We start from the raw sequence: 14,487 nt of genomic DNA, 5'->3' as shown, positions 1-14,487 counted from the left end.
TTTCGTCATGAGCTCACCCTGAACCCTCACCCTGATTCGCCGTTTTTCATGGCGCGGACTTGTGGTGGCAGGAGGTCGATGCGACTCCTCCCCCCCCCCCCCCTCCTCTACCGTCTTCAAACCAAGAAAGATAGAACATTGCGGAAAACACCCGTTAATTGGTGTCAACGAGATCTCGCGACTGATGATAAGCTTTGCGTTACCAGATCAATAATTGGCCCCATTTTGTCCGATCAAAGGTTACATTTTCCTGAAAATCTTACTTCAGATATGCATGCCCATATGTACGAGGCCAAGCCCCGTAGCGACACAACCCCTACGCAGTGGTGCTCCGTGTTCTATGACAAGTGCATTGGTGTGTAATTTTGTACGATTCGAGAATCCACTTGGATGTAAGATTCTGTGTAGTAGCGTCGGTCAGCCGCGCGCGGCGGGCGGAATCGCCGGTCACCGCTCGCACGGTTGTGACATTTGGAGCTTATTTCGCGATCCACTTAGCGACGACTTCAAATTTCAATGTAAACGCATCAAGTGGCCATCATGGCACGAATCTGAAACAACGAATCTGATGTCTGTTTTGCTGCACCTTACGACCTTCGAAGTCAAATTTAGGATCAAATGGCGGTGAGCTTCACTCTGCCCAAAAATACCAGTTGATATCAGATCGCAAGCATCATAATCGTCTCCAACACACAAATTAGCGTCCGTGAAAATGTCCTAACCTCTCAAGGTCACCCTTCAGGGTAAAATTCAATATCAAGGAACACGGCCTCCATTTCAAGCATAAGTTTCAAGCCAATTTGGGAATCCTAGGGGTAAAAAAGCGCCAAGTGTCAATTTGCATTTTTGGGTGGGCATCTGATCCACCTAATGACCAATTTGGCCCACGTTGACTAACACCACTGTAGTTCACGACGACCGATTTCGAGGGAGTGCATGGCACTCTGCAGCAACACCTCATTTCCCCACCCACGTTGTGCCGGTTACCGTAAGGCCTCGATGCAACTAGCCAGGTTGTATTTCAGGGTCTGAGAAGAACTCACGCACAAACACACATGGACTATCACTGAGAATGTGTAAATGGGCACACTCAAGCACGTCCGTGGTCTAAGCAAGCGACAAATTTACTTTGAAAATAAAAGCAAGACACCAAATCGACTCGATGATTTTGACTAGCACGATTCCACCCCATGCCACCAAAGGTGACAAGCTAAATCATCCACCTATTGCATTCAAGATACGTGGTCACAGTCCAGCACTTGTCCAGTGCTCTGTCGGCATGGAGCACGCACAGTCGCACATATATATGTACAGCGCCGGTCGCGACAAAACAAGACGACAGCCTCACACGCGCACAGAGTAACCCCGCGACGATCAGCCCGAAAGGTCGTGCAACATTTCTGCAATGGATACCCAGAGCAACCCCACAAACAAACAAAAGTGCTTGGCAAAAATGCGTCAAATCGCAGCCACAGTCGACGTCGCCAGCTAAAATGACTCGCCTGACTAGAACTTCGGCGCAAATCATCCGAGGCAAGCTGAACACCATCCCGCCAGCGCGAGGCGACAGCGGAAGCGGTGCGAGGCACACAGCGTGTGACGATCATGACTGGGTCAGGCCGCGCCGGCCGCGGCGCGCCACACGGCCCACATGGAGCCGCCGCTCACACGCCGGCAGGCGCAGCGACTACACAGCGCCGCGCGTCGCCCAAAGCCTCCGCGGCGACAGCCACCTGGGTTATGGAATGGGACATTCATATTGTTACTAGTTCGTGAGACGCGAAGCGAAGGCCGAGCAGAAGACCAATTTTTAAGTAAAATTATAATATAATAAATAAAAATAAACAGGACTGGGCGGTCGGCATGACCGCATCTTGTTTCCTACGTAATGCGTCCTGGTGCCCTGTCACCGTAGCTGCGTTTAACACGTCCTCCACGAAAATGTCAACGATAACTATGGCATGCTGCCGGATGGCGGTACATAATTATGATACCATGCAACCAGTGTGATCGCTCCAAAACTTGTCAGCTTTTCGTCTTGAATTGAATCACAAGCAAAACCAGCATTCAACATCAATCATTAATGAGAACTAAGAGGGTCCAACGCCGACCCCGAGCAGCCCGACCGGAATCAGCCCTACCGGCGTCCCTAGTTCAGCCGCTGCGTCCGCCCGAGCCTGCATCGGCCCGCCCCTGATCATCCCCATACTTCAGTCCACCCTGTCCTAGCCGGAACGTGACCTGCCTGACGCCCCGCGGCCTCCCACCGCCCCTCCCGCTGGGGAGAGGGTCCTCTGAGCGTCGCCAGCCCCGTCGAGGCCGGGTGGCGCGCTCCGTCTGCCCCAAACGGCCGCCGGGCCGGCGAAGCCCCCAGGCCGCCGGTGCCGCCACCTTACGCCGAGTCGGCCCGCTCCAGGAAAGACGGGTCGCCGGCCGATGGTGTCTTCACGTGAAACTGCTTCAGCGTTCCCTCCAGCGCGCGCTGGTTGCCCGTGAAGTAGTTGGACACGGCGTTGTGGTACAGCACCAGCTGTTTGTGCATCACCTTCACCTGGAAGAGGCGCGTTGGGAGCTCAGCCGCGCGCGGCTTGGGAGTGGATGGATCAAATCCTTTTCACTCTCCATCCCGGGCACTCCAATTAGGTGTCACGTGGTTTCGTGACTCTAGCATCCACGACGGTGGTAACCACAACCCGAGCGCGTGACCTTAGCAAGGCGTCAGCAATCTAGTGTCTTTAAACTTGTTCGCATTTGTAACCTGTCCAATCCGCCTGCACACAGCATGAAGCCACGTTAACCCGTAACAAACACCGGCAGGATATGGAGACCGCAGATAAACACGCAACAGGCAAGCACCGCCGATACACTGCGAGCACACAGATACCACGTGTCCACAAACCGCCTCCCCCCCCCCCCCCCACACACACACGTGGCCGTGGGCAGCTTGCTCCCACCCACCCGGTTCTCGTTGAGGAAGCGCAGCTTGATGACGACATCGGCGCGCAGCTTCTCATAGTGCGCCTTCTTGGCGTCGTGCTGGCGGCGCGCCTCCTCCAGCTTGGCGGCGACGCCGGCGGCGCCGGCAGGCTCGCCGCTCTGCTGCAGCCACTCCAGGTCGGCCCGGTACGCGTCGTACTCGATCCTGCCGAGATGGCGCGCCGGCGTCAGCGGCACCGCACGCGCCGGGCTGCTGACCCAGCTTTGCACGACAATCCCGACATGCCAAACACCCGGACCCGCTGAGCCGATTCATCGTGTACGAGGCCGCTATTAGATCAGCTCAGGACGATTTCCCGTTGTTTTAGTGTGCGGACGAGCTACTGGTACCACAACGAGCTGATGACACCAATATTTTCAGCCCATCATCGTGCGCTGGCGTCCGTCCGGGGAGTTGGAAGCGGGAAACATCCTCGCATTTTTTTAAAGATGACAACTAGCAGAAACGGATAATCCCAATCATGGATACGTTTCACTGCTTCCTCTAGTATGTCATGTGGAGCCATTTCGCCAAGTCGCACCTGCTTTGTGCATCAAGCAACACAGCTTTCTTCCTAGATGTTCATGCAGCACGAACTAAACTGTTTATCTTCACCGGCGCGGGAGGCCATATCAGGCGGATGGCAGGCATATGTCAAACATGCCGACTTCTCGGCTGCTGTTATAATCACAAGCGCATTATACGCGGACTGAAACACTCCAATTATCCGTGGGAGTCTGCCATGAAATAGTTTGTGTCTGTCTGGTAGGCCCAAGTACATTTCAGGCCAGGGATGTCACATGACTCTATAACATCAAAATGACACTAATTTTCCACACAGCGAGTTCCCCAAAACAAAAGGTTGACCAAGGACATTTCAGGTGAGCAGCTTCCTCTGACCTTCACGAGGTCAGCATAAGCGATGTGTTCATGTCTTTGTGAACGCAGAGGTTGACATGAAGGCCACAAGCTACCCAGAAAAAAGGAAAAATTACATACAAAAAGTCTGGTTTTCACTTTAATTTGACCTTCATGGCTGCCCCAAAGATCAATGCAATTAGTTCTAAATCTTATTTCAATCATGTAAGTGCCTCGGAAAAACCTCAAAGTTATATAACTTCGTCTAAAACTATATTGACGCAATAACTTTGAGAGCCTTCCTGAGAATTTCGTTGCCGGTAACCCTGACCTGCTCCAGGTATACCTTGAAACAAATATAATTGTTTGCATCCCCAAAATTGCTTATTTAATTATCTACACAAGGTTTCGCATTGCTGCGCCGCACTATTCAGGAATAATTCCCCCTCTCCAAAGAAAAACGTAGAGGGAGGCACATGACCCAGCATCCACCCTAACCGGGGCGTGTCACATTGAATTCAGCTGCCTTTTAACGCCGATGACAGCAATATGTTTGGTAAGACTACATGCCCCACTGACGGAGTGTCGAAACGGCAGGCCGTTGGCCTCCTGGAAGTCTGATCAGTCCAGCGGACCGTTAATCCTGCGAAATGAAAGAAATGACTATTGACACTCAGGCACGCATCAGTCCGATGAAATATCACGTTGACGTCACTGAGGTTAAACATGTCAGTGTAATTCAAGAACCAGTCTGGTTCTCACAGCCGTGCAACACAAAGTTGATTTTTGTCCTCCATGTCTTAAACAGTCAGCCGAGATGAATTAGCACCTTGGCCACGGGGCACTCGGAGCACAGAACACTTGGCTCTCTTAATCAGTCGTTTCAGACTACCAGAGAGCTGGCAAAATTTAACCGAAAGTCCCTGCTGGCTGAACATTACACCAGCCCATGACCAGCGCTACAGTACCACAGGGTGACCTGGCCGGGTGTGGCCAAGTCCCGCACAGTGTACGTCGTTTAGTGCAGCACATTTTCAGATGGCTAGTAACTCACACTTCGAGTTAGTCAACACTGAGTGACTTCGTGAGTAGAGTCAACAAACAACATAGCACAAGGTGCTGGTTAAGTGACGTTGTGGTGCTAAATACCGACATATTGATGGCACTCAGTATTTCGAACTGAACTAAACCTCATCACTTCTGGATTTGCTGCTTCTCTGTCATAGTAAGCTTCTGCACTACTTCAAAATTCCATCTTCAGTTTCCAGTGGATGCAACATGACCTTGTTTTACTAAGAAGCATAGTTCGAGGAAAATTGGATGCAGAAATTGTGCCCAAAAACTTGTCCTTACCAGCGACCCCGCCCCCATCAACTCGCACACATACCCTGTTCAATGTGCCCGAGCATGCATACACACGGTTAACGACGGTCTGTAAGCTATCGAGGGATCTAATTCACATACTTAGCCATCGATAGGGACGTTAAGGCCTGTTAAACGATAATTTTCCCATGCGTAAGAAGTGGTGCGACAAAGTGCACATTATCCTGCAACTTATTCATTCGCCGCCCAATAATATTTATTGATCTTGCTTCACCATATCCGATATTTGAAGCTTGCCATTTTAACGGGACATTTCCCGTCCGTGGGTCGTTACGCTTCTGGCGACGAGCTGAGCAAATCAACAAGAAAACATGAACAGATACGCGCGCCCTCTGCCGGGCCGCCAGACGCGGGTGAAGCCGACACCAGCGGCGCACCTCTGCCGTGTGCAGAGGTGCGCAGCCTGGTGTCGTGTGCAGAGGTGCGCCGCCACCAGGCCTGCACTACCACTCACCGTGCCATCTCGTACTGCTTGATGGTCACCAGCGTGTCGTCCATGGTCTTGTTGCACAGCGTGTTGATGGACGAGACGAAGAAGTTGAGCGCGTTGAGTAGCGTACGTCCATTCTTGTGCAGCGCCCGCTGCGTGTTAGCGTTGTAGACGAACTCGTCCTGCAGCTCCGGACTATGCTGGCCCAGCTCCGTGAACTGTTCACTCAGCTGCAGCTGTGCGTACATAACATATGCAGACCACGTCATACACAGCTGCTCAACGCGACGAAGAAAGACAGCTTTATGACGTAGCTGCTTTTGCGAATGGGAACCTTAATACGTCGCATTCGTGATCCAAATAGTTACACAACGCACAATTTAAAATGCATCAAGACCACCAAGGCCTTTCAAACTTAAAAAAAACATTTACAAAAGTCCTCACAGATGATTGCAAAGTGCACACAATCGAGGTAACCATTGGCCACTGGCATGGTTAGCCCATACCAACACAGGATCCAGGATCATCGGAAGTCAAAATCCTGGCGAATCTGGATACCCACTTACCTGTGTATTGAGCATGTTGCAGAAGTGCGACGATAGGGCCCGCGCCAGCTTCAGCACGTTCAAGTATTCCTTCTGGGTCTCTCGCAGCCGCTCGATTTGGGCATCCAACTCTGGAAGATACAGCGCGTTCAGGCCATACTGGAACCCGACAGTACCCGGGGCTGCTGTGCATCGTTGTCAAGGGCTGAAGTACACTTGCCTGCTTTGCCGGCCTGGCAGTCTTCCCGACATGAACTGAACATGGAACATTGACTTCTGCCTTCTTTGACAGCGGGACGGGGAAAGGGGAGGCTGACTTTCTTTCGATTTTCTGGAACAACGTCTGAACCGTTCTACGTAGCTCACACAATTTCAGTTAGCTCAGCACCATCCATTGAACGTTATTTGTGAAAACAATGCGTGCGACATCGGGCTAGCGATGTACGAAGCAATTGTATCCACTCCCACCGCGGACGTGACACCAGAGGTAGCTTTTTCCAATGTGAAATCGGGATGATGCAAGGTGCCCGTCCGTGACTGCCAACTGGCTCGTGTTTCACACAAATGACACCTGCCAAGGTGCTCCAGGTCACAACGTAGTGCGCATTAAAAACATGTCTGACATGGCTCATGCACCACAGCTATTGGGGAACAAAAACTTGCTTTGGGCACGTCTGAACCTTTCGAGCTTTGTGCTTGGGTAGATTTCTGGATCAGCGCCCAGGTTAAGCAGCAATATGCATAGATATGATGCGATTGCGGACTATGATCCTCATTAACACAGTTAAGCACATTCATGGTGCCTATAAAGATCCCACATAAATATTGCAATTTTAAATGGTGTCTACTAGAGGTTTGTAACGGGACAATAGACATTTACGTCATCTGCGAGTGAATGTGACATACAGAACCCAATCTGTCTTGGCCTTCTTTGCGACGACCTCCAAATCAAGTGGCGACAAATCAACGGCATCACACTGATCAGGAAATTCATGGAGGTAAAGGCCCCAACAAGGTGCCCCCAAGTCTCAGGATTTGTCTTTGCATTGCTATATTATGCTAGCCTCACCTTTTGAGGGCACACATCACGTGCATTGCCTCGGTTAAGTCTCGAATCCTCATTCAGAGCACAAAAATCGAATTTGAAGTGCGCGATCACTACTCACCAACGTCTACGGTGCGCGACGATTTGCCCAGCTTTTCAGAGATCAGCTGCCGGGAATATTTGTATGTGGAGATTCCCCACGCTTTGATCGACTCGATCTTGGCCTGCACCGTGGGATTGATTTGCTGGTGGCTAGGAGAATTCAGTGGAATGTTCGCCGAAGCCGCTGAAATACATAGATCGTTATCAGTGAGCTTGAGGGACGGAAGAGGCGGTAACACTGCCGAATTGATCACAAGATGTAGTGTGCTAATTACAACCGAGGCAGTGCCGTTACTCGCATCATTCGCGACACGCATCAAATAAATGACACCGCCTGAGGGAGACGGTAAAAAATAACTAGTACGAGATATTCGCCAAAGGCACTGGAGAAAGGAAAGAGCCGGCACTCACGGGTGATACCAGGCAGCGAGGACGGTGGCGTGGGCCGACGACTCCAGCCATCCGTCTCCAGGCCGCGACGCTCAACAACTGGCGATGCCTCGCCCAGCTCCACCTCATCCGTCACCATCGAGTCAACCCCGGATGACCGCAAGTGACCATCAAAGGTTGACATGGCCTTAGTCTGCTGAAAACACCTCTGGTCATCAACCACTCACAGGTTATCTCAATCATCTGCAGCTGTATGCCTCAGTGGCTCAGTTGGTTAGAGCACCCTGCCTTCTACCTCACCAGTCTGTGCCAGGGCAGATTCAAGATGTTGTAGGTACTCCTAATTTGCATCTGAATGGGATGACTTGTGGCCAGAGGTAGCAACCACAGTAAATGTCAGGCAACATCAGGGAGCAGCACAGACCACACAGAATGTTGCAGCATGCTCAGCTCTTCCTGCAACATTCTGCTGTTGACTCAAAACTGCATGCTTGGATGGCAGTGTAAAGAGTCACACACCAAGCATGGCTTAGCATGGCTACTGAATGGAGAAAGCTATCTGTCAGGAGAGATGATGTGAAAAGGGGGAATAGTCTTCATGGGTGGGAGCATGCTGCCTAGGGATGTGGGGCCCATGTGACTCAAAACAGCAAATTGAACATCAAGTGTGATTTCCTTCTATCCAGCTTTTGAGATGGACAGGCAGTCAATGTGAGATGAATCCACATGTTTTGCATTGTTAGAACAGTGTCTCAAAGGACCATTTGGGATAGCACTATTGCTCCAGTCCAACCTCATTGGAATATGCTATGTTTTTTTCTGGAGGGCCAATGAAATTTCACCTGTTACAGTAATCAGCAGGGGCTGCCTGATGCAAGAGAAAAACATTTTTGCATATACTTAACACAAGATTCAGTGATCACCCCATGATGGTAGTCATAATGCTTCCATTATTGATACTTCTGCAGTAACACCAGCTACCAGCTCCTGCTAAAATCTTACTAAAATTGGTCAGTTAGGTAAAGCTCAATCCCAGATGGGTAGTGCTTATGCCATATTAATGATAATGTCTGATCAGCTAAGGATCATTGATGTTCTGTTTGAAGGCAAAACAATACTGTTTTGCCCTGATTTTGTGTTACAGTGTGGCCTTAATATAGTTATGTTCAAACTTGGGGTGGATAGATGCCTACCCAACTTTACAAGTGCCTTTGTGCCTGCTTTGGGACACATACCACTCATTTGCAAAGACAAAGTGTTTTCCATCTACCATTCATCACATATTATGTATGTATTTTGTATGGAACAAAATGAATGAAGTCACAAAATATCAAATGGCAGCCAATCTACCTGCTTATGCCTAAAAAATACATCCATTGTGCTTGACACCTGTGCCATTAGCCAGCCATATTGATGTGCTGAAGCTCACATGTGTCTAACTCAGGTGGGACTGAAGTACATAACTCACCAAATTATTGGTGTGTAAAAGTTATTTTTGTTTTATTTACCCAAAACTGCCCTTGCAGCATTATAATTTGCAGAAAACTGACTGTCAGTACACTGCAATGTTGATCACAGTTCCCCCTCAATCTGCAAATTTAGATTCATGTTGTGTTTGTGTTGAAATTCTGGCATTCATTTTGCTGCTATGCTGGGCATGTTCGCTGCAACATATCTGTAGACAGGCCTGTATGTGGACTGTAACAGCAGAGGTTTCAAAAATAGCAATGCCCAGAGCCAGTGATTTTAATACAGAAAATTCAATGGAGACAAAATCATTCACATCAAATACCCACCTATCAGCAGAGCTGAAAATCCCAGTGCAGCGCAGCCTGCCGTTTCACTATCAATAACTGACGCCGGCAGCCACCTACCGACCCTACTTCCCTATCCAAGACACTGCTGCCCGTGCGCTTATACCTCACGATTCTATAAGTATCAGACGATTTCCTATCGAAACAGGCGTTAACCGCACCGATCTACTTGATCGTCCACGCACCGTAACCCCACTCCCCACCTAACATACATGCGGCATAACAACCGCAGTTGTGACCACAGTTTACAGCTGAGCTGCTGAGTTCTTCAGCATAAGCATTTCTGGCGGCCAATCAGTTTAAAATATAGACAAATAACTATATTTGATGTAAATTCGGTTGTTGTTGAAACATTTGTCACAAAAATAAAATTTATATCGCATTTTAATCTGTTTGTTTGTGCCAATCATTGTGTTCTTGCTAAATGTTGCATGGGTTCGTCGTCCAACCCAGAATAGACAATACATGCGATCCAGCTTAAAGCTAACGATGACTATAGCAATTAACACCGTACCAGGTGTGAAGTCCATGAGCTAAGCTTACTGTAGTGGCGTTGGATAAGTCAATGCCATGGGAGGCCCGCGGGTACGTGGAGGCGAGGACGTTTGTAGCGCGCAGCGGAGCTACGAGTTCCTTCTGCATCTGAACCAATCTGGAACGGTGTAATTTATCATCAAATCGGTCAGATGCCAGGTGGTGAACTACATTATTTACGACCAGGGCGGTCAGGTGCCAGGTGGTGCAGGTGGTGCCAGATGTATATTGTTTCCGGCGTATGGCATGGTGGATCTAGTGGTATAATAACAGGAATGTGGCCTGACAGGGAAAAATATATGTTAGAGATATATGCAGGAAATTGTTCAATGTTTCTTGTCAATTTTTGGCAAATATTCATGGCCAAGGGGTTATGGTTCACACTGATATGTTACTCTCATATTTTAATTGAGCTCTTGCTATAGCATGGGCCCTTTGAGAGGCTCATATGCAGTGCTGATACTCTTTCATTATGGAACCTTATCATGGCAATGCAAATATTAGCACTGCAGTTATATTAAAGGTTGATGTTTTGAGAACTAGTCTTGGTATGCATTGTACTTGTCTGCCTTTTTCAGGAAAGATTAATATAAAACCATTAGGCCAGATCACTGAAATTTGATCATGAAAGAATCCAAAATCAGGGAGCCCTGGGACGAGAGTGAGGAAGAATTCTGGTTTCTGAAAGACTCCATGCTATGCCATAGGCCTAACATCTGAAACTTTTGCTCAGATCTTCCATTGGAAATAAAAAAGTTAATACAATTTTATGCAACAAGTTATAAGCATATATTTTGCTTTCTTTTCAACCATGCCTGTAACAGTTAATACAGTTGTATGCAGAAAGCTATGAGCAGATATTTTGGTTCATCTTCAACCATGCCTTTAACTGGCTCCTTTCCCATTATCATTCTGATTCATGCTTTTTTCAAAATTGGCTAAAAATGATACTTGGTTGAATGCTGGGTGTATGATGTATATACTGAACTAGCTAAAGTAAACCATTGATGCAAATAGTCTTGGTCATAGCAAGCATTTAAGTATGCCAGAGGTTTGATCTACTTCTAAAATGCCATAGTTTTGGTTGCTGTCGTTGTGCCTCATGAAGTTTTGAAAATAAGTTTATTATTATTGTTGAGGGCTGTATTTCATTGTAGAGACGAGGCATCTGGTTTTGTACGGTATTACCTTCTATTGAGTGTTTGGTGTAATTGGTCATTCAGCACCATAAGTTTGCTGTATTGACAAGCACTCCTTAACATATTGTTACAGATGCTGCACTGATGGATAAACTGTGACAGTGCCCTAGTTCCAAAATCACACAAGACAGCTCTTTCCAAAAGCAATCAAAAGCAAGTTCCTGAAATGGGCAAGATTACTTCTGATTCTACAAAGTGGCCTGACAGTGAAGCATGCTGGTTTCTGTCTCAAGAAGTGTTCCGTTCCCTGAGACAGATATCAGATACGGTTGAAGAATGCATTGAGTTATTTCCAGCACTGCTGCTGGATCCTCATGAGGCCCAAAGCAAGCAGGAGAGGTTTGTAATGCAGCAAGCAGCCAACCAGAGTTTGAATGACACTGCCAAATGTGTGCTGGTCCTGCAAGGTAATCTCATTGTACAGGCGGAGCTACAGATAAAAATTCAAAAACACCCAAACACTATTCACAAGACGTCAATAAGCCCAGAGAAGCCATGGCTGCTGACCCAGATTCAGGACTCTGGCAACTTCCTGGCTGAGGCACGCCTTAAGGTGCAGGAGGCTTCACAACTGAAGGAGCGTGTGGACCAGATGAAGGACGGCGTCGACGTGGTATTCCTGCAGTACATCGCCGCACGGCTGGGCTTCATCATCGACGAGCTGATGCTGGTGTTGAAGCGGGGTCGCGACTGCCTGCTCAGCCCGCGCAAGAAAACTATCGAGGACCACTTGAACAGCGAAAACATGAAGGCACTGAGCCCATCCCTTCCTGGCGATACTGCCGTTAGCTTTTACGTGCAGGGCCATCGGCTGATGCTGGCTGTGTACCACCTGGTCTCCCAGCAGGGCAACATGAGGTTCGACTCGTTCCTCGCCGAGTGCGCCGTGTCGAAGCTGAACAGCATCCTCGTGTTCTATACCAGGGCGTTCCAGATGTGCCAGCAGATCAAGAACAAGCTGTTCTGGGCCACCAAGTGCAATGAGCCAAAGCCTGTCCGAGCATGCAGCCCTGGGCAGAATAGTATGTGATACCCATGCCAAATAGGACAGTAGCATTGTGTTGCAGCATTTTGTTTTGTTATGAACTGCTGTAGTTTAACGTGGATAATGTGGATCTAGCACAAGACCCAAGACATGCCGATCATTATCCACCTATGATCAGATTGAGCCACCTATCTCCGTAGGGAGCTCGTCATGTCGGATTCGTCAGAAAGACCAAAGGATTCATCCCAAGCTGTGGAGCAAGTAACGAGGTGGGTCCGGCGCCCAGATGAAAGCTGTTGATGATCATTATCTTTTTGTTAATGTCATGTGATTTTTGGACCGAAAGTATTCGATTCTTGCTTATCACAAATGGACTGTTGGTGTTAAATGCGCGTTCTCACTTGCTTTTTGTTATGGTCAGTAAGGCTTTTGCTTGGATGAACTGTTTTTAAAGGGCGATTGATACAGATCCTACCAGAACCTGACGAACGCCCGGCAGCAAATAACCATTCTCCGTGGCAGTTAGTGCTGGTCATTTAAACTGGACCGAAACAAAACGGGATCAAATTTCGTAATCTTGGACCCATATAATGCACATTAAACCATTCACAGTCACATGGTCTTCTATGAATAACACTCATGTGCAACAAAACGTTACGCATAAGTGTAACCATGTGCGGATCGGTAGTCACGTTTACATCAGATGTAAACGTGACTGCCCATATATATATATATATATATCCCTTTATTTACATATACATTTGCGCAGATTCTGTGCAGATGTGTATGGAACATACTTCTGTAGAGCCTAATATGCCTCGTAGCGTCGCCTTCCTCTCACTCTTGAGGAAAGGCCCTGTGCCGTGGAAAAAGCCTCGTAGCAACGCCATAGCATGCGGCGCAGCAGTGGCTGGCCGGCTCAAGTTGAGGCTCTGACATTACACTCCGGACATCGCCGTCAGCCGCGGTTCAATTTGCTCGGGACTTTTCGAGAATGTCAGTAGGTTGTCATGTGGCTGACGTACGTTCAGTGCAGTCTTGCCGAAATGTCAATGATCATCCCAGGAAAAGAACGATAGAAGTTGTGACGCCCTCATTGCTTGAGCGAGTTTCGATGTGACGTTTGTTAAGATGGATGAAACAAGTAACCCTATGGTCATGGTTCAAAGGGAGTGGCGAAAGACAAGTTTCGTGTTCAGTTCGGTGCGTCAGCTTCCCCTCCCCCTTCCTCTCACCTGAGAAGAAAGTGAACCAAATCTGGGAGAAACCTTTCAGTGGGCGTATTCTGGAAGAAAGATCGAGTAATACCCCCCCCCCCCCTCCCCCCTCCCCAAACTCACGTTACGAAACTCCGCCTCTGTAGTATATCCTGCTGCCGGCGTCTGCTTTCCTTATTGCATTCGTAATGGTTGGCGCGATTGGGGTATATTGTAATGCAAAGCGACTTTGACATGTAAAATATTGTCCTCGTTTTTAGTTTGAATCCTTCCAGCTCCGTTACACTAGTATGCTATTTGATATGACCGGTAACACGCGGAGCAAAACCTGGGGGGTGGACATAAGCCAACCTAGAATATGTTGACGAGAACAAGTCACATGCTAGGCAGCTAACATGTTACTCCATAAGCAATACATGGCCTGCACAAAACGCTTCAAGGTGCGGCTGAACCATAAACTTCAAGCAGAGATGTGCGACGTGAAAACATCGTGATTACCTGAAAAAGTCACTTGCCCCTCCCCCCTTACCTGCACGTACAAGTAAGTAAAGATTGCATTAGGAAATGCCCTTTTGACATGCAAAGAATGTAGGTATAGTTGTAGCGCGTGTTACGGAAGATTTAGTATCGCTCGGTAGACTATGGATGAGTCGTGTGTGTTCTACATTTGTAGTGTACTTGCACTAAAAGCTGCCTAGCCTTGTTTATGAATATGTACTATCTTAATGGGGCTGGGCGGCAAAGTCATTTACAGGCGACGCTACTGGCGGAAGATCACAAACAATGAACCTTCAGCGTTTGATTGCATTTGATTGAGCATAGGTGTCAGGAAGTGATGTCGCTAATTCTTGTTTTCTTGCTATTAGTCCCCGTGCTTTACCACGTGCAACAAGTTTTGCACGCCTGTTTGGTGCTGAACTGAGTTTTCAGTGAAAAACTGAGTAGGGCTGGTTGCAAAATTCTGCTTACGCCCCTGTTTTGAAACAGCCTAGCTGTGATACATTTTGC

At 48.2% G+C, this 14,487-nt stretch overlaps 2 protein-coding genes across 5 annotated transcripts; one reads left to right on the top strand and one right to left on the bottom strand.

Moving 5' to 3' along the window:
- Window positions 1-1,000: 1,000 nt before the first annotated feature.
- Window positions 1,001-9,755, bottom strand: LOC119091346 (arfaptin-2). 2 transcript variants are annotated; one of them, XM_037214086.1, is made up of 7 exons: window positions 9,527-9,755; window positions 7,752-7,926; window positions 7,360-7,524; window positions 6,215-6,324; window positions 5,673-5,884; window positions 2,959-3,142; window positions 1,001-2,551 (listed from the first exon to the last, which is right to left on the bottom strand). In XM_037214086.1, the coding sequence occupies exons 2-7, from the start codon at window positions 7,912-7,914 to the stop codon at window positions 2,393-2,395; spliced, it is 993 nt and encodes a 330-aa protein (XP_037069981.1). In that variant the 5' UTR covers window positions 7,915-7,926; window positions 9,527-9,755; the 3' UTR covers window positions 1,001-2,392. The 2 variants fall into 2 exon arrangements, with proteins under 2 accessions (XP_037069981.1, XP_037069980.1); XM_037214085.1 differs by having other exon boundaries at window positions 7,752-7,923.
- Window positions 9,756-9,871: 116 nt separating this feature from the next.
- LOC119091347 (protein rogdi) lies at window positions 9,872-12,951 on the top strand. 3 transcript variants are annotated; one of them, XM_037214087.1, is made up of 2 exons: window positions 9,872-10,129; window positions 11,351-12,951. In XM_037214087.1, exon 2 carries the CDS (start codon window positions 11,444-11,446, stop codon window positions 12,305-12,307), a length of 864 nt encoding a protein of 287 aa, XP_037069982.1. In that variant the 5' UTR covers window positions 9,872-10,129; window positions 11,351-11,443; the 3' UTR covers window positions 12,308-12,951. The 3 variants fall into 3 exon arrangements, with proteins under 3 accessions (XP_037069982.1, XP_037069983.1, XP_037069985.1); XM_037214088.1 differs by lacking the exon at window positions 9,872-10,129 and adding an exon at window positions 10,156-10,225; XM_037214090.1 differs by lacking the exon at window positions 9,872-10,129 and adding an exon at window positions 10,229-10,280.
- Window positions 12,952-14,487: the final 1,536 nt, after the last annotated feature.

Source organism: Pollicipes pollicipes, unplaced genomic scaffold (assembly GCF_011947565.3).
Source record: "Pollicipes pollicipes isolate AB1234 unplaced genomic scaffold, Ppol_2.1 Scaffold_3447;HRSCAF=4054_pilon_pilon_pilon, whole genome shotgun sequence".
Lineage (NCBI taxonomy): Eukaryota > Metazoa > Arthropoda > Thecostraca > Pollicipedomorpha > Pollicipedidae > Pollicipes > Pollicipes pollicipes.
This window is presented reverse-complemented; position numbering and strand designations above follow the sequence as displayed.

Bases quoted from the DNA above. Each gene is read 5' to 3' on its own strand.
- LOC119091346 (XM_037214086.1), bottom strand. From the start codon at position 7,914: ATGTCAACCTTTGATGGTCACTTGCGGTCATCCGGGGTTGACTCGATG. The intron at 7,525-7,751 runs GTGAGTGCCGGC...TATGTATTTCAG, and splicing joins CTCGCTGCCTGGTATCACCC to CGGCTTCGGCGAACATTCCA. The intron at 2,552-2,958 runs GTGGGTGGGAGC...CGCCTCTTCCAG, and splicing joins GCTTCCTCAACGAGAACCGG to GTGAAGGTGATGCACAAACA.
- LOC119091347 (XM_037214087.1), top strand. From the start codon at position 11,444: ATGGGCAAGATTACTTCTGATTCTACAAAGTGGCCTGACAGTGAAGCA.